Source organism: Furipterus horrens, unplaced genomic scaffold, assembly GCF_987537825.1.
Source record: "Furipterus horrens unplaced genomic scaffold, mFurHor1.1.pri manual_scaffold_5, whole genome shotgun sequence".
Taxonomy (NCBI): Eukaryota; Metazoa; Chordata; class Mammalia; order Chiroptera; family Furipteridae; genus Furipterus; species Furipterus horrens.
The window spans coordinates 7,708,746-7,727,804 of record NW_028327175.1 but is presented as its reverse complement, the minus strand read 5'-3'; the positions used below and the strand labels follow the sequence as shown (position 1 = coordinate 7,727,804).

Here is a 19,059-nt window from a genome sequence, read left to right as displayed (position 1 = left end):
TCTGTTTATAAGCTATTTTATTTTAAGTTGTCACATGGCTTTGACGGTAGGCATGGAGGCGGGAACTGTTTTGGTCTTCATTTATTGGTTAATTTTATGTGGGCACGGTGGAACATGTCTTCTAATGTGAAAAAGCAGAACAAGTCTATCAGAACCCTTCAAGGCTGTCATGTTTTTAAAAAGATGGTTTGGGAAAGCAGTGACCCTTGTGTTCTGCTCTTTTTTTTTTATCTTCAGAAATGGCCTGTGTTCTGCCTGCACTGATGGATGGCATGCAGAGTCATCCCCAGAAACCTTCCTACACAATTGGCGATAAGGTGACCTTGTCCTGTTCAGATGGCATGTCCTTAGAAGGTCCTTCGACGTTTCTCTGTGGATCCAGCCTGAAGTGGAGTCCTGAGATAAAGGGTGTCCGTTGTGTGCATAAAGGTGAGCAGCCCAGGTCTGTCCAAGGACACCTGCACTCGGGAGAGATAGTCCTCGTGGTGGTCCTTTATGGTCCCAAGTTACCATAACTGTTGGGTCCTTGCCTCCACTGCTGTCCCTCCATGAGAAGGAGGTCGGGTCATAGACCGAATAACAGGTTTTATTACATGGCACACATAGACTCATGGAATGAAAGAAAGGCAAGAATAGCCCTGGTGATTCTTAAATTTTAACTGAAATCCTTCATATCAAAGATTAGCTTTGTATCACTTACGGTGCCAGGGGAAAGCATTTTTAAAAGCTAATTTCTGGTTTCCTCCTGATTTTAAATTACTTTTATTAAGTACAAAATTGAGATAATAATTACATAAAGTTCTGTATGTTTTATTTATGGGCTTTCACAGAGTTTATTAGTATTATTGAAATTAAAATTTTAAAAGCATTTACATTTAACACTGAAAAGCAAGAGTTATTGAAGGAAGAGTGCTGTGGGTTTTGAAGTTGGTCTAAATAGTATCAATCCAAAAATACAGTATTTTGAATATTAGGCAAATAAAAGTGTGGGTTTCTTTTTAGAACTTAAAGATGGAAAGAGATTTGGGAAGACAAATTATTTCTTTTTTAAAAAATACTTAAGAAGAATGGATTTGTTTTTTAAAACGCTCTCTTATTTCTTCTTTGTTTACATTTTTAAACAACTGGAAAATGTTCGAAATGATGAAAAACAGGAAAGAAGAAAATCTCTCTTGCATTCCATTTTATACGGTGTGATTTTGAACTCAAGGCTGAAACTAATCTTTTCTAGTGAGACCGAAGTGCTAGACTCCATGAGGGATGCTATTACGTGAGTTGGTTGGGCACAACTGCAGGGCCAGGCTGCGTGGAGCCCCCTGGGACGGACGCCTGGCCGTGGGCCGCGCTGTGAAAGAGACCGTAGACAACCAGAGGGTGGCCTAGCCCATGGAAGGCCCAGCTCCCAGCTACCACGCGTGCTTCGTGTCAAAGGCTCTGCATGCACTGAGGCACACATACACACTTATTTGCATATTTGAAATTTATTTGCATATTTGAAGCAACGGACCTGGGACAGTAATTCTAAAGTTAGAGAGAGCAATGTACAATTGATGGGGCTGCTCTTGACTTCCAAAGGCGATGATGTACTTGTCTTTCTTAAACGTCTGCTTCAGCCGTTTTATAGGACAATTTGGTATGAAATTCCTCCCACTCAGTAGCAAATTCTATTTAAGTTTTAATCAAGAATGTGTCTCAGGCCTGCATGTTTTCAGAAGATGTAGATAATAGTAACTATCTGTAAAGTAAGCCTATAATAAACAAAAATATCCAGGTTTGTCAGGCTCTAAAGTTAATGTTTTAAAATACTGGCTGTATCCATATTTAGTCTTTTTAAAATTTACCACTTTAACCATTTAAAATGTACAGTTCAGTGGCATTAAGTACATACACATTGTTAGGTAACTGTTACCACCATCCACCTCCAGGACTTTTTCATCCTCCCCGAATTAAATTCTGTTCCTATGAAACACGAAACCTTTGCTCCCTACCCAATCAGTATTCAGTCTTGATGAGAAGATAATCTGGTTTTAAAATAGTAAAGGTACATATTCTACGTGGGCCCTAATTGCTTGTTTATGTGGTTAATTGAGCTATGAGGAAAACAAAGTTATGTTCTTTTTAAATGCAGAAGTCTTTGGTCTAGGTAATTCTCTAAGTAATGTTCACAAATTATAATAACTTCTAATAACTATTTAAAATCTAAAATCCCATCCTTATGAATAATTAGCAAATGAAATTCTAATCGTAATGCAGAAATAATTTACATGGCTTTAGCATTGGACTTTAGATTTGGTACATTTAGATTAAATTTTCTCAACTCCAGGGCTGTTGGAATTTTGGGCCTGATAATTCTTGTGGGAGACTGTGCTGTGCCTTGTAAGAAATTTAGCACCATCCTGATTTCCACCCACTAGATGTCAGTAGTGCCCCCCCCGCCCCCACCCCCTTCCCCGCCGCCTTTGTGACAACCAAAAATGTCTTCAGACATTGCCAAATGTCCCTGGGGGAAAAACTGCCACTGGTTGAGAAGCACTGATCTAGATAATACCATTAAAAATATATGTATGAATAATTTTAGGTTTCAGAAAAATTGCAAATGTGATTTCTTTATACCTTTCCCCTGCCTTTTCATATTATTAACATTTCACATAACTTGACATAATTTCATTGGTCAAAACTGAGACATTAATATTATTACAATACTGTTGACCAAACTACAGACTTTGTTCTTATATGAACAATTTGTCCACGAATCTCCTTTTTATGGTCTAAGATACAATTCAAGATACTACACAGCGTTTAGGATAACAGCTCTTTAAAGGGAAGTGTTTAAAGGAGAAACATTTGTTACAGACATTGCGGGACATGGCAGGTGTCCTTCACGTTTGCTACTCACTTTCCAAGTTTCTGGTTTGTTCAGGAAACTTTCCCGTCTAAGTTTTCCAAAGTTAGAAAGTCCTTCATAGTTGGTGCACCCCCTGCTTTACAGAGGTATTCTTCAACAGGTGACTGGTTTTATAAGGGCACTAAGTTCCATTGTGAAGGAGCTGGCAGGAGGAGGGGACTGCGGAGTGTTGTGGATCATTCACCACGTAGTCGGTGTAGCCAAAGCCATGCAAGTCAAACCATGCCCTTATGATCTGGGCCGGCGTTTCCCTGTCAGATCGGAATGATGGTTAACTAGATCAGTTGGTAGGAAACGCAAAACAATGGAAAGGGTTTTCTGACTGTGAGTACCTCCAGACATTACTCATGGTCACGGGAGACAGCGTGAAAATCAGAGACGTTGTTAGAAATCTCCCGAGGATTCCAGGGAATTCTCCTTGTATAAGTCAAGTTATATCTCTGTTTCCTGTTTCATTGAAGATATAGTGGGCAAAATGCAGTCCACACAGCCAACACCAACATTTTACAAAAAATTAAATTTATTAGAGTAACATTGGTTGATAACGCTATATAAATTGAAGGTCTACAACTTCATCGTACAACATCTGTATAATTTACTGCATGCTCGCCACCTCCTTCTGCTGTCTGTGTCCGGGACAGATTTGTGTGTTATTTTTGTGCAGGGCCTCTGCCCATCTTCTTAGTATCATTCCAATTTTAGTCTATGTGCTGCCGTCGCGAGCACAAAACACCAACTTCTTGATAAAAGGGACCCTGTTCTGTTGGTCTTGGATTCAGACAAATACCGACTTGAATCCTGGCTTGGCCAGTCTGTTAAGTGTGTAAACTGGCACTAGCTTTCTAACTTTTCTGACCTTGAATTTCCTCATTTCTTAAATTGGCGTGTGTTAAGGAGGGGATAGAAAATGCATAGCTAATAGTAAATGCTCCAGAAATGGTAGCAGCCATGACCAATGACATTATTTGTAGGGTGCTCCAAAGAATGCTCTGTCTCTTATAAAATGCTTTCCAGTTTACTGTACAAACTGTTTGCAGTTGAGACTATGGTAGAGCCAGATTCATTAATGAAAATGACATGTTGTCGACCACGAAGACGCTCTTTCCCCAATGACTGCAAAGCCCATATCTCTTGCCTCTTAGATGCCCCTGTAACATCGGCCGTGCCCAGATGTCAGCCCTGGGAGAAAGTGAAGAATTCAAGATGTGTTTGTAAATTGCCCTATGAATGTCGGTAAGCCCTGTCTTTGCTCACTTCTCTGTCTTATTTTACTGAAGATAGATAAAACAATTCCTTACTCTCTGGTAGATCAGAGGTACTGCTTACCAAGAATTAAGGATCTTTGCTTTTTCGTCAGCTCCATCTGCTGCCTGCTATTTGCCTGGGCCACCAGGGCCGACAACTGGAGGCCAGCACAGGGTTCCAATCTGGCTGGAGAGGGGCTGAAGAACTACTTGAGCAAAAGGACAAAACTGCCACCTGAGGATTTAGAGCTTGAGAGGATTAGGACCGAAATCCTCCTGAGACAGAAAGCAATGCCAATAGTGAGAAAAGCAGTGGGTTTCTGATTCCTGAAATGTCTGTCTCTAGATGGCTTTATCAGATGCCACCCAACTGGAAACCAGTTCCCTATAGGAGGAGACCCGAGGGAGTTCCTAGATGCCCATGCCATGTCCTAGCCGGGTACAGATGGCATGATTAAATTAAGATGGAGGAAGGTAACAAGTGAGACCGTTAACTAGGGTACGGGAGAGGAAGGACCCTGCCAGCCACAGGGCAGTGTCCTGGACAGGACACAACGCAGGTGTGTGTGCACGCCCAAGCCTGAAGGAGCAAGAGAGGAGCATTGCCAGAAACCTGGGGACAGAGGGAGAGCTGGATATGGCAGCGGAGGGGGGACCCAGGGGAATAAACACCCCACCTGCACGCTCCCCATCTTCCTGTCTCCTACCATGGTTCACATTGATTAAATGCCCCCAAAGCTAGGGGAGGGGGAAGTCTGCTGATGGGTCAATGCTGCGGCCTGCCAGGCAAGGTGGGGGGTGGGGAAGGGGCTCTGGGGAGGCAAGTAGGAGAAACATATCCAGACCCCTGGACTTCATCAGAACACACATTTACTGGCCAGCTACTTGGCTTTCAATTATGATGATCATCAAAGTACACATCCAGCTCCATGAACAGCTGCCGTGGGTGATGGTGACCGTAGTGCTGTCTTACAGGGAGGGGCTTCTGGTGCCAAGGAGAATACAAGGAAATGATGTGGATGGCAGTGGCGTGAGGCCTGAGGATTCTCACTCTGCTGTTAGTTTCCATTAACCATTGTTTGCTCTGATGCACTTTCATCATCTTTCCAACTTCCCTTATTGTACGTGTGAGTTTACATATCAGATACTGACAGCAGGTGGCCTTGTAAAGTCTCTGCCTTTGAAGCTGTTTTGAGTAGTTCTTCTACTTAAAGTTTACATACACAGATAAAAGAGAGATATAAGAATTTGTTTTCATTTGTAAAGGACTCCAAGTAAACTTAGCACTTGGCCAGAAGAGAAAATTTCAGAGCTAAATATATATACGAGTCAAGATAGACTTTGTCACTACACATAAAATACTTTGTTGTCTAAGCTTTTACTACATGAATGTCTTCCTTATCCATCAACATTCAGAAATGTAGTTGTTTTTATCAGTGACATTTCTAAAAAGCCAGATCTCATCATCGAGGCACCAATGCTTGAGGAAGAAAGGCATCATTTTTTACGGAAATATTTCTCACGTCTTTTGTAAACACAGACACTAAAACATAACATTGAAACACACAGTTTCATCCTCCCTTGAGGATTCAGTCATCAACTGCTGGGCTGGGGGAGCATGTGGGTCTTGTAGTCAGTCCCCACCCCACCTCCGCCTCTGAGTGTCGGATCTCTGCATCCCTTCTGTCCCCTTCCTGTCATCAGGCTACCCGTGTCCCTGGCCCATCTTGCTTTCTCTTCCAATCGCTGTATCTGATCTGTTCTAGATGAAACTTGATTGACAGTAGATATCTCAGCTTCTAGAAGTCGTGAGCAAATAAAGAGCAAAATACGTTCATTGAGAAGACCTGAGGCAGTTGGGTCCTCGTCATGAAGGGGATGTGACTTTCTGTTCCACCTTTTTGCCCTGGGTCCTGACACCTGAGACCCTGAGCTCAGAGCCTCACCTGTTGCTTCTCAGCCTCAGCTTTTAAGAACGAACAACTTGTAAATGATGTAATTCAAAACAATTTGTTTCAGGTCTTCCTTGGGTGTGTGTGCTCGGGACGAGAGAAACAGGAGGGTGCTGCCCGTGACAGTTTGCAAAATGCACGCTCTCCGCTGCCAGGGCCTCAATTTCACGCTCATGGGCGGGGAGAGCTGTGTGCAGCCTGCCTTGGCCCAGAAAGCTTGCGGCGCGTGTCCACTGTGGGAAAAATGTGATGGTAAGGGGCGTTCCTTTTTCTTTTCTTTTGTTTAAAAAAATACGGAATCCTTCACGAATTTGTGTGCCAGCCTTGCCTAGGGGCCGTGCCAATCTGTGCATTGCTCCAATGTTAGTGTTTGTGCTGCCGAAGCAAGTAAAGGGAATTTCTTATTTGAAGCTGTAAAACGGCTGAAGCCGTAGTGCTGAGGTTTACGGAAATGTCGTTTTCTAGCTCCGCAGCAGATCAGAGCAGACCCGTGAGGACAGGAAAGGCTCACACTGGTCTGAGAGTGAACCGCCTGCCCTGCCCCCACCAAACCCTGCTGGTTTCCCCAGGAAGCAGGTTCCGTCAAGTACCTAGAGGCCAAGAACCCATCCCTGCTGGTCTGAATGTCCTCCCAGACCTCAGGGAGTCCCACTCTGCCTTCATCATTTTTCCCTTGTCCTTGTAGCGTGACATTATGTCCTTGGAGTTTTGGCTTTAACCAGAGAGAAAAGCCAGGGCGGAGCTGCTCTTCCCCTCCGCCTCCCTGCCTCCAGGCAGCCGTGCGCCTGTGCGGAGTGCTAACTGGGGGTGCTGTGCCCAGCGGTGCAGCCAGCGGCCCTGTGGCAGGGGCCCAGCCTTGAACTTGCAAGTGCTGCTGAGCCCTCAGGCTGCTGGGCCGGCACAGGGCCTTCCCCCCGCCCAGGGACAGGCCTCGGTCAGGTGCTGAGCGCTGAGCTGGATGTGAACAGCTCCCTCTCTGCTTTCAGTAAGAATCCGGTCACCTGCCGGGATCCATGGTACAGGTGACTCCTGAGCTCTGGACGCTGTGGCGAGTGTAGTGCCTTCAGGGTCCGCAGCCGCAGGCTATCGCCCTCCTTGGGGCTCACACATGCCCTTCCATCAGTGACCTCTCAGTGTGGTTTCCCCAGCCCAGCGTCCTCTTAGGCACAAGAGACACAGCACCCTCTCTAGTGTCACATGATGCCATTGGTACCGAATGAGAATCCAGACCAACTAGGCTACGTCTCTGACGAGCAGCCAGCAAGGCCACTGGTCTCTCCTAGGACTTGCTGAGTCCCGGTGCCTTCAGAAATCTCATGGCCTTTTATGTCCTCAGTCCCTTCTCTCACGGGCCATTTCCACGGGAAAATATGCCTTCCTGTGGCGAGTCTGCAGCCCCTTCCAGAGACCCTGTAAGCATAGGAGACACGGACGCAGGGCCCTCGCCTTGGGGTCGGTGCCGGCCAGAGACAAGCCGAGTCCAGTCAGAAACCACACAGTGTCTGTGTCCGTGGGTTCTGCACAAAGAAAGAGGCCCATCATCCATCCAGTCCACTGGCAAGGATGATCTGGGAGGACTGAGTGGGGTGGCGTGGACCGAAGCTTTAGCTGGTGCTGCCCCCAGGCAGGGAGGTCTGGGAAGAGGGGTAGCAGGGGAACCTGAACTTGGTGTCCAGCGCAGCTGTCTCTGTGGCACCGACCGACCTGCACGCTCCTCCTGGGTGGTGCTCTGGGCTTCTTGTCACCTGCGAAAACCATCTGAAAACATGGTTCCCTCCACATTGGTTCGCCGCCTACTCCTCTCTGTAGTCGGGGCTGTGGAGGGCATCACTGTATTTACTGTGTGCTACTGTTGTTTTCAACATCTATGACGTCCTGCTAGAAGTGCTCTGTTGTTTATAGAACTGTTTGGGGTAAATATAAACATTACTGCTTGTCAGTAAACAATCTCAATTCCATAAAAAAGACCCAAAAGAACTATTTTTTAAAAAGAAACTTTACATCGTTTTCTTAAAAGGAAGTCTTGCTTGCCACGAATATTAGGTAGCTATCAAAATACAGACATTAAAACAAAAGGAGGGCATAGATTCTAGCCAGATGCTGCTGGGAGCCCGAGGGCGGCTGTTTCTTTGGGACAAAGGGAGTTTTGGGGCAGGGAGGTGCTAAGAACCTGCAGTGCCGAGCTGACACTTTGTTCTAGAAGGAATCCAGGAAGAGAACGGAAAGAGGAGTTAATTTTTTGAGTTGTCATTCGGTATTTCTAGTGCCGTGTCCAAGTGGCGCTTACAGTGACCTTGGCCATGACCACTAGCATGGCCCCCCTCCCTCACTTTCAGCTGTGCCACCAAGGGGGGAGGGGGCCCTGCCCTCAGTTTCCCCACCTGTATGCAGCACAGACGATGACATTCGTAACTCCAGCGACATCTGGGTCCCTCTGAGTTTGGTAGTCACCACAGTTGGCTGGCTGACCTTGTTCCTCTCCTTCTGGACACACCTGGCCGGCGTGTCCAGAAGGGGAGTGACTTCAGCACACGTAACGCTATCCTGCACAGCTTGTTTCTGGGTTTCTTTTTTTTCTTTTCTTTTTTTGTGGGATATGTGCCCTTTTGTGCTTCATGCCCTTTCTCTCAAAGCAAGTTGTATTCTCGGGTTCTCTGTCTCTCTTTGACCCTTGCCACTCAGCTCTTTGCTGAGGTCTCCCCGTTTGGTTGGGGGCTTGGCAGAGCCCACTTGGGTTCTGACTCACGGGGACAGCAGCCTGGGCAAGGAGAGAGCTGGACCGCTCTTGACTTGGGAGAACCATCCCTCGTGGCCAAACAATCACAGCAAGCCTGGCACCGCTTTCCAAACCTGCTTATTCTGCGTGGAGCGGAATGCCTGGCGCCCCTGGTCCTCCTGCGTGTCCAGGGGTAGTGGACTCCGTCCCTGGGGCAGGAGCTCCTACAGGTCGCTAATCACCACATTGTGAGTTTGGAGGGAAAGGGCCTTGACTCGCCCGTCTCCACGACGTGCCGGTGAGCCGACCTCTGCTTCCGTTTGCAGCCCAGAACGGCAGATGTGTCTGCAGAGACGCCTCGGAGTGCGAGGACGAAGGCATCAGCGTCTGCGTGGAGGCGAGCGGCGAGGAGCGGACCATGACGGAGTGTGAGGCTGGCGCCCTGAGGTGCCAAGGGCAGAGCATCTCTGTCACCAGCATAGGACCCTGCGAGGGGGGAGCCCAGTAGGCCCCCGGGGCTGGCGGCTTGCTCGGAATCCAGCAATGGCTGTGGCCGATGGACACGTCCATGTGCCTGCGCGCCTCGGGGTCCCCCGCTGGAGCCGCGTTCTCCCCCCCCCCCTCCAGGGCCACTGCCCCCCACGGCCCCCCCAGCTGCCTGCATCAGATATTCCTTTTTCCTTTTAAAATAAATATCAGTTCGGATGACGAGTGTTCATGAACTTCTGCCTGAGTTAACTGTGTTCTTGGGAAAATTGCTAACTTGTCTGGACTTTGACTTCTTAATAGAAAAATTAGAGATTTAGACCAGAGAAATGAAGTGCTCCCTTCAACCGCTGATCCTTTAAGTCTGAGTGACCCTGCCCAGGGGCCAGAACCGGATCTGTAGCTTGATTAGGAAACAGAAAGGTTAGTGCTGGGACCCGGAATGGAGAAAGGCACAATGAGTCCCTCCTGGGATGTACACTCACGCTCCACCTGTTGTCTCAGGCACGTCAGGCAGGACTCCCTCATCTTGTCAGGAGATCAAAACAGCGACCGGTCAGAGCCGAATTCATCATGTCCTGGTTCTGGGCACCTTCTGCCTTTTTGTCTGAGAACACATGTAAGTCAGCCTTTTGGTGGGGCTTTTTTTAGACCCCCACTTTGCCCTGCCCCATTTCCTTCAGTAGGAAGCATCAGTTCATGCCTGAGCTATGGCGGGATTGCACGTGAGAGAGAACAGTTTTCTCCCATGTGGATGCACGCTAGGTTTTTCAGGGGCTATGGAGGTAGATCAATTTGAAGCATTGGCATTCAGTTTATTCCTTATTCATTCTTCATTAAAACAACAAAAGATAAAATAAGTGGGCTTAAATGGAATTTAAAGTATGCTTTTGCATACAAATAATATCTCTGTATTTTTCTAATACCGATAAATACATTTCAACAAAGCTTTCGTTAAAATGGCAATGATTAAAATACTCATTAAAGATACTATTCTTTGGAGTTGTTTTTTTTTTTTAATCTGTGTCATGTTTAATTTTAAAGACTTATTCTACAAAGAATGGTTACTGTGTTCTTTTAAAATATATATATTTTTTATTTTATTATTTTATTGTTGTTCAATTACAGTTGTCTCAATCCCCTCCCCCCATTGCTCTCCCCTGCTCCACCCACCTCCCTGTTCCCACAATCAATCCCCACCTGGTTGTCCATGTCCATGGGTCCTTTATACTTGTTCCTTGACTAGACCCTTCCTCTTATTTCTCCCCTTTTCCCCCTCCCCCTCCCCCCCTGGTCACTGTCAGTCTGTTCCTTGTTTCCATGCCTCTGGTTCTGTTTTACTCATTTGTTTGTTTTGTTCATTAGGTTCCACTTATAGGTGAGATCATATGGTATTTGTCTTTTGCTGCCTGGCTTATTTCACTAAGCATTATACTCTCCATTTCCATCCATGCTGTTGCAAAAGGGTAGTTCATTTTTTCTCTCTCCTGCATAGTACTCCATTGTGTAAATGTACCACAGTTTTTGATCTACTCCTTTACTGACAGGCCCTTAGGCTGTTTCTAGCACTTGGCTACTGTGAATGATGCCGCTTGATGGGATAAGTATACTCCCGTTAAGGCCATAAATATATCCATCACTCCCAAAAGTTTCCTCCCACTCCTATTATTATTATTGTTATTATTATTATACAACATAAGATCTTCTTAGAAAATCTTAAGCATCCATTAGTGTTGCTAGCTAAAGGCACTATAGCTGGCACATGGCTATAGCTATGCTCTCCGGTGGGCCTCTAGAACTCACTCATCTTACACAACTAAAACTTGGTACCCTTGGGCCATCATCTCCCCATGGCTCCCTCGCCTTAGCTCCTGGAAACCACCATTCTAATTTCTGCTTCTACGGGCTTGACTATTTTAGATTCCACATGTAAGTGAGATCCTACAGTACTTCGGTTTTTTTGGCTGGCTTATTTCACTTAGCACAATGTCCTCCTAGTCTATCCTTATTGTCACAAAATGGTAGGGTTTTCTCCTTTTTTAAGACTGCATAGCATTCCAGTGTACACCTATACCATGTTTTCTTTATCCTTTATCCATGGTTGAACACTTCGAGTGTTTCCATTTCTTGGCTGTTATGAATAACGCTGCAGTGATCATGGAAATGCAGGCATCTCTTCAAGATTCCAATTTCAATTCCTTTGGATATATCCCCACAGGTGGGGGACTGCTGGATCGTATGGTAGTTTTATTTATAAATTTTTTTTTGGAACCTCCATACTGTTTTCCACAATGGCTGTACTCAGGTCTCACCCAGGTCAAGCTTTACATACCAAATTGTCCCTTGAGTGACATTTCAGATATAATGTGTGGAAGTTACAAGGAGGTTCAAATGGACTGAAAACAATAATATTCAGAAATGTTTACAGGAGGCCAACTACATTTGATAGTTTATTATGGAGTTAACTTATGCCCTGGATGGGGGAAGAGATTTGAAAATGCCAGGCCCAGATGGAGCTCTCAAAACGAAGAGTTGAGCAAGCAATTTATTTGGGAGGAGATAGCTCAGTATCCTTCCAATAATTCCTCCTCTTGTCTTAAGCTAATCTGGACGTAGTGTGTACTGCTTCTGTAACACGGCCCCTTTCCTGCCTGAGGCAGAGGAAATGGTCAGCATCAGGAAATGCCACAGGAGAAAGGCCTGGAAAGAAGAAACCCAGCAGACATGGCAGCCAAAGTTTGAGAAAGAAGCCCCCCGAGTCAGTGAAGGAGGAGGAAGGGATTAATGACCTGCTGCTGGAGGAGGCGGGCGGCAGTGAATGAGGCTGTAGAAAGGTGCTGTCTTGAAATATATAATTTCATGCCTTATTTGTTCTTTTTTGAACAGTCTTATATTTGACCTTTCCTCTAGTTAGACAGAGACTTTCATAATTGTCTGTAAGAGAATTAGGTTTGTTACAGTGGGTCTGCAAGGAGAAAGTGACTTTCAATGTTAAATCTTTAAAATTGTTTAAAACTTCCAAAATAAAGTCGTAACTAGCTAAAGAGAGGGCTTTGAGGGAAGCTAGAAGGACTATATTTGCCATGAGAATTGATTGCCAAGGGAATAAAGGGAGTATGGGAATTTCCCCACTGCCCTTCCCTCTGCCTCTGGCCAGATGAGGGTCAGCTGGTGAGGATGGGCTATCGCCCTGGAGGAGAAGGCAGAAAGTGCTGAGATTAAAATCATCTGGACATTTTTAGCAGGAGGGACAGAGGGAGCAGAGGGGACTGGCTGGTGCATTTACCATCAGAAGCTTCAGAAAGACTGGGCAGCCAAGCCACCTCCTGCAGGTCATCATTCACAATTAAAGTGGCCCCTGGAAGTCACCTGGGTAGAGAAGCCGCTTCAGAAGATCTTCTAATTGCATTGGCCAGTGCCTTCCTCTGACACGGCACACATTTCCTGATCACCGACCAACAGAAGTGATGTTATCAATGCCCTGAAATTTAGTAAGCCCACCATCAACAGTGCTGTACATAACCTTCCTCCCCGCCCTCCCCAGTCTAAGGCATTTGCAATCCCTTTAAAACAGAGGGAAGGTTCTTGATATTCAGGTGGGGTATGCTGGAGGTACAGAGTAGCAAACAGGAATATCTGACAAATTGTTACAGAACCCCTGGGCTGCTCCAATTGAAAACAAACCAACGGGCTCTTTAGTTAGGGGTCCGATTGCCCGCCGCCAGAATTATAACTCTTAATACTTCAGTTGAGTGAAAAGAAAATTGTTTATTTAACAGTTACACATATCCTTGCCTCCCCCCTCCCAAACCTGGCCAGTTTTAGGAAAGTCAGAGAAACCGTTTCCCTACTTCCCAAACACAGTTCAGCTTTACCAGCGGCTGCCAATCATTCAATCTGATTGGGGAGATCCTTTCTGTGCTGTGGTGCCCCCCAGCTCTCAATGCAAAACCACCAGGATTCTCAGCCTCCTTGTAAACTGTCTTCTTTCTGTAAACCGCGTGGATCTCCTCTCCTTCTCCAGAGCACCCCTGCGAACGCCCGCCAGCGAGGGAGACAGCCCCAGAGCGCGCCGTCCCCCTAAAGTGTTCGCAGCTGCCTATATATCCCTGACTGCATCCTCTGACGCAGTCGGTGTTGGCAGCAGTTCTGACCATTGGCAGAACCCCACGTAGGCTCTGTGTGCTTTCTCCATACCGTCCCCTGGTTCAAGACTCCTCCCATCCACCTGAGGCCTTGGAAGCATCCAAGCAATTTTGCATAATGAAAGACACCAGCCACCAGCCTCAGGTGTGTGGAGGCGTTCTGAAAGCTGCTTCCTTCTCCCCATCCCCCAGCTGCAAACTCCAGGGATTTTTGGACTCCCCTGTTTCTGTAACAAAATGACCCCTGGAACTCTACCCAGGGACTGGCTAGACTAGGTAGCCAGTTTGAGTGCGGGCCCCCCTCTCCACTGGCAGGTCATGCTAATCTCAGCTTCTCGTGGGACTTGTGAGCCTACCCTATTAAGGGCCAATGTAGGGGCTGTACAGCTGGCTTACCCAGCATTCCCTACAACAGCTTATTGTGGTCTGCACATAAAATCATCAATCGCTTTTCCTTTTGGTTAAGATAAAGATGTGTATTAATAAAAAAGTTTGAACCCTACAATTTATTATTTGTTCTTTACTTTCTATGCCCATCCAAATTTCTTACACCCACAAACTCACACACCCACTAATCCACCATAAGCATATGGGTTATATGTAAGACAAGTATAATAGCTAGTGGAGGTGGCCATCATAAACTTGAGAATAAAAAGATGTCACATACTTTGGGTACAAGATGAAGTGTGTATTCTATTGCTCTCTCTCTCTCTCTTTCTCTGAAGTAGGAAAGAGAGGGGAGAAGAGGAGAGGCAAGAGAAATGAGAAGAAGAAGAAGAAGAAGAGGAAGGAGAGAGAGAGAGAGAGAGAGAGAGAGAGAGAGAGAGACTGGGACATCCTTAGTATGGGATTAGCAGAACTGGACGCCCACAGCCCTATTATGTACCAGTCTACTGAGGTTTTTCCTCTTTGATGAACTAGCTAAAGTGTATTCACTGTTGTGTGAGGAATGCAATGACCTGTTTCTCATTCAAAACACTGAGCCAGAAAGCAACCACAGTAGGAGGCAATTTCTGTTAATATCTGAGAAACCAGAGGTATAGGCACAACTTTCAATTACCTTGGTCTTTCAGGCAGTTCGCACATTTGGGGACAAGAAAGCTGGTGGCATGATAGGAGTCCCTGCTGTGACAACTGAAACGCCTACAATTTGTCTTTTTATTTATTCCTGCCAGGCAAAACCTCCTGGTTTACACTCAAGACATCAATCATGTAGGAAAATTTCCTTTTTTCAGCCAACGATTAACAAGACCAGATGGAAGGAGTGTTGTTGCTTCCCGAGGAATGGGCAGAAGGTGAGGGGCTGGGCAGGAGAAGAAGAACAATACAATGTTTTCTTTGATTCACAGGCTGCAACCAGGTTCCTGTCATCACTGTGATTTCCACACATCCCTAGGTGAGGAGACTTGTACTCAATTGCAAGGGAGGGCCTTGGGAACATGACAGATCCGTGAGGTTTGAGACAGAGAACCATGGGCTGGGAGAACAAAGCATGTGTAATACTGAATGAGGGACCCTTCCATAGCAATCAGCTGGCCACGTGGGCTGGGAACACAGGGAGGTGTCAAAGGAACTTTCTGTAAGAGTGAAGTGGAGTTTTCCCATCCAAGGAAAGTTTTACCAGATGTCCTCAGAAGAAAGTGCTTCATCTGAAAGGTCGGTGTATTGTGGGAGCACGTGCAACCCAAGTGTGCATTATGACAGTAATTGATGAAGGGCCCTGACTGAACTCCCAGCTACTGAGCACCAAGAGGAACTGCTGAAATCAGGTGTGATGGAAAACCATGGACAAGCCCATTCGTTGGATGATTGCGGCCCTAGAGGATTCAATACTTGGTGTGGTGATAAGAAGACTGCCAAAGGATTTTGAGTTTCTTAAAAGTGCAGTGGTGGGCTGTTTACTACAGATATGGTGCACAGATTCATTAAATGTGAGAGAAAGGCACCTTTGAGGCGATCTGGTCCCCAGACGTCCTCTAGACCGGTGAGGGTCGGGGCTTATGCGGTTCTGCCCCACTTCTTGCTCGGTAGGCTGCCTGTACATACTCAATAAAATGTCCTTTTTCCATAGTTACATAGCTAGTTAGCAGAAGACCTAATCTGAAGATGGCTCTTGTGCCTCCCAGGGGAGTGCTTGTCCTGTGTCAGGCCATCACCAGCCTCCTTCTTGTCCTGTGGACCTGGGATGTCGTGTTTGAGCTGTGTCTTCCTGGATGGGGCAGAGTTCACGAGCCGTGGGGGGTGGGCTCTTGTTACGTATTCAGGGCTCCCATTCTGAAATACTAAGGCACAAAAGGCAAAGCATAGTTATTTAATTCGAAGTTATTTGTTGGGAGGTTTTTGATTACTGTTTCAGTCTCCTTACTAGTAATCAGCCCTGTCATTTTTTTCTTATAATATTTCCTTGGTCCAAAAGCCCATCACTCACTCTCTGACTCACCAGTTCATCTACTCTGTTAGTCCCATGCTAAAGCACTGATTTTATCATTTCACTACCTTGACCAAGAACTTTTTTGGCTTCCCACTGTTTCCAAGATTCAGTGTAACTCAATTTGTCTTTTAATATTTGTGCCTTGCTATTTCACCATCTTTATCTCTTAAGAAAACCTTTCTGCTATGGTCACATGGGGCTTCATTCTGTCTTCCACAGAATGTGGCAGACTGGAAAATGGCCACACCACCAGCCCTGCCCACGGGCCGAGCCCAGTCTCATGATCTCAACCCTGAGCAAAGTCTTTGAGGGTTGGATGCGGGGTAATTAATGGTTTTCTGATGACCCCACGGGGACCAGGGTAAAGATAAATTCTGGAAATAAAAAGGTCCCGGTTAACCTGCTCCACAGCCTAATAAACAATTCTCCAGACTCTTTTTATGACCACTGTGCAGTTAAAGTGTTAGAGTACTGGTCAGTTTAATCCTCAAAATTTACCTCTGAGAGTGTTTTGAGGAAGTGGTAGGTAATGTAGAAGGAAGAATTTCTTATCCTGTGTTTTCTGGTGCCTCTAAGATTGAAAAAGGAGCTATGAGTCATGGATATTTATAAAATCATGTTTCCAAGTTTATCTTGCTTTCAGGATAACCACATAATTCAATAAATAAAATCCAGGACAGTTCATCCGAAAGGAATATAGATAAGTGAGGATGTTTCGTTGGATAAACAGCCAATGCCATTTTTCAGGTCACGACTTGTGGATTATCTGCACACACACGCGCGCGCGCGCGCACACACACATTTTTTGTAGTAAAACCCACTCTCTCTTCGTCATGTAGCTCTTGACTCCCTCCATGTTTTGTACTGTCCCAGTTTAAGGACACCTGCAATAAATGAGTAGAAAATAGAAATGGCAGGAAACGATCATTCCCAGTTGCAGCTATATAAAACTGCTTGTCAGGAAGCCGCTTTCTGTCAGGGGCCTAGATCAATGCTCCCAATTAGCTGAAGGTTGCTACCATGCCTGACTGACCATGAACTCTCCAGTTCTACACTTAGGCAAGATGAAGGATAATGGTGGAATTGAAAACTAAATCAAGTAATTAAAAAAAAACAAACAAAAAAAAACCCACTATTAGAAAATCCTTGCTATAATCTCAGAGTCTCTTGAGGACTTCAGAAGAAGTGGCTGGTCTAGTATTTTATCCTTTAAAACTACGGTCACAAAGGAACAATTCCCCTGGCTTCCTTCTCTGGAAGCCTGTTTCTTTCTTCCCATCTGTGATCTTTGTTCTCCGCTTTTCTGGTGAAACTGCCTTCTTAGAAGGGTCAGCCAAACTAAACATCCCTGATTTACAAGCAACACACTGGCTTTCACTGTTGGGTTAAAGGGCGGAGTACTGAATTGCAAAACACTGCGATTCAGAGCCCTGGAAAGCAGTGCTAGCCCATTAAGCAGTCTGTGACCATCACGGACTCTCTCTCCCTGAAGTAAACACGAGATGAAAAATGATTGCATGGCCTAACAATAGTGAGGCAAGCAACAGGAATGAGACTCAACAGAACCTGTGATTTCCTCAACAGTACTTGAACGTGTGCTTCCTCTGTAGTTCTATTTCCCCGATACCCTCAAGTGGTCTCTCTCCCTTGGGTTACATGCCTGTGTGTGATCCTAAAGGTGAACTGCAGAGGCCGATGGAGGATGGACTGGGAAGACAGGCATCAGGGAGGGCTGTGGGCAACTCTCTAGAGCAAACAACAGTCATTGGGATAAAAAGACATGACTTTGGGGGAGAGCTAATAGATCTACATTTCTCCAGTCACACAGCGTGCCTGTGGCTTACTCTGCCTCATATGAGAGCAAGCAAAACGGCTTTACCGAGGAACAGAAGTAACTAAGAGGCAGCCAGGGCAGCTGCGTGAACTTCTGAGCTGGGAGCTGCTGAGCAAAGGGGCTGCCTCATCTCCAGCCTCCCCAGAAAGCCCAGAACATGGCCACATGGGGGCCGGATAATCAGTTGGCTTTATATACCAATCACTGAGTTCATGTTAGTATTTGTGATTCTGATAATACTGTGCTTATTGATATCATTAATATTGATATTGCATAGTTACCATTTACTTAACAATGATTCTGTGCCACGTTTCTAAATTACATTTAATCCTCACAATGGCATCTTGACGTAGATAATTATCTTAATTTTGCAGATGTTGAAATTGAGGTACAGAGGGGTCGTATGATTTTCCAAAGTAACACGGCTGTTAGAAGTGGAGCATGATGTGATTTAAAAAAAGTCTTGGAAATTCTTGTCAGGGTGAAATTTTCTAAGATTAGGGTTCAGACAGATTAGGGTTCAGTGGCAGTGTGTATTATGTGTGGTCATTTTACATAATTTCCATCAATCAATGATGAGGAGGACTCTTTGTAGGGTGCTAGGAGGGGTGGAGAGTAATAATGGGGATTTATAAAGAAAGATCAGTCAAGATCCTGTGTCACTGAATTTATACATCTGTTGAGAATGTCCTAGATCTTGGGTGGCTTAGCCCAAATTCTGCATGACTCTGCCCCATTTTCTGAAAGTGTCTTGTCCAATATTGTAGCTGCTAGCTACATATGACAACTTAAATTAAACTTAAAAATAAAAATTTAATTCCTCACATAGATGAACCACATTTCAAGTGCTCAGTTGCCCCATTTGGCTAGTTAGTGGCTACCACGTAGGTCAGTGCGGATGTAGAACTTTCCCATCCTAGCAGGAAGTTCTATTGGAGAGAGCTATTTTGAAAAGTTATTTGACTTAAAATAACCTGCCAAAAGAAGTCCACTAAACCCATATCTCTTGCCTTCTTTTCTTCCTTCATTTCATATGTTAGCCTTGGGAATAACTTCTGACTCCATTAAGTATTTAATGAAAGCTATTATCCAGAAAATGCACCTAAGCAATTACATGCAGAAATTTGCATACAACTTTGGTGGGATCATGAACCCTCTGTGTAATAGTTACCCGCCGGTGCATAGCAAATGACCACAAAACCCAGTGGCTTAGAAAAAGAAAGATTTATTATCTCATACAGTTTCGTGGTTCAGGAACTCAGGATGAGTTTAGCTTAGTGATTCTGGCTCAGGCCTCCCATTAGAGAGCAGAAGGGTCGTCAGGTTTAGCAAATAAAATACAAGAT

The 19,059-nt window shown here is 45.4% G+C and overlaps 1 protein-coding gene and 2 pseudogenes across 1 annotated transcript in view; 1 reads left to right on the top strand and 2 right to left on the bottom strand.

Moving 5' to 3' along the window:
• C7 (complement C7) overlaps positions 1–10,293 on the top strand; it is a 52,276-nt gene extending 41,983 nt beyond the window's left edge. The window contains exons 15-18 of the mRNA XM_090276146.1: positions 238–429; positions 4,048–4,138; positions 6,169–6,353; positions 9,144–10,293. Coding sequence (XP_090132272.1) covers positions 238–429; positions 4,048–4,138; positions 6,169–6,353; positions 9,144–9,325 — 650 coding nt within the window. The 3' untranslated portion in view covers positions 9,326–10,293. The remainder of the gene's footprint in view (positions 1–237; positions 430–4,047; positions 4,139–6,168; positions 6,354–9,143) is intronic.
• On the bottom strand, positions 3,543–3,631 carry LOC150008160 (U6 spliceosomal RNA; annotated as a pseudogene).
• LOC150008159 (U6 spliceosomal RNA) lies at positions 6,389–6,488 on the bottom strand (annotated as a pseudogene).
• Positions 10,294–19,059: the final 8,766 nt, after the last annotated feature.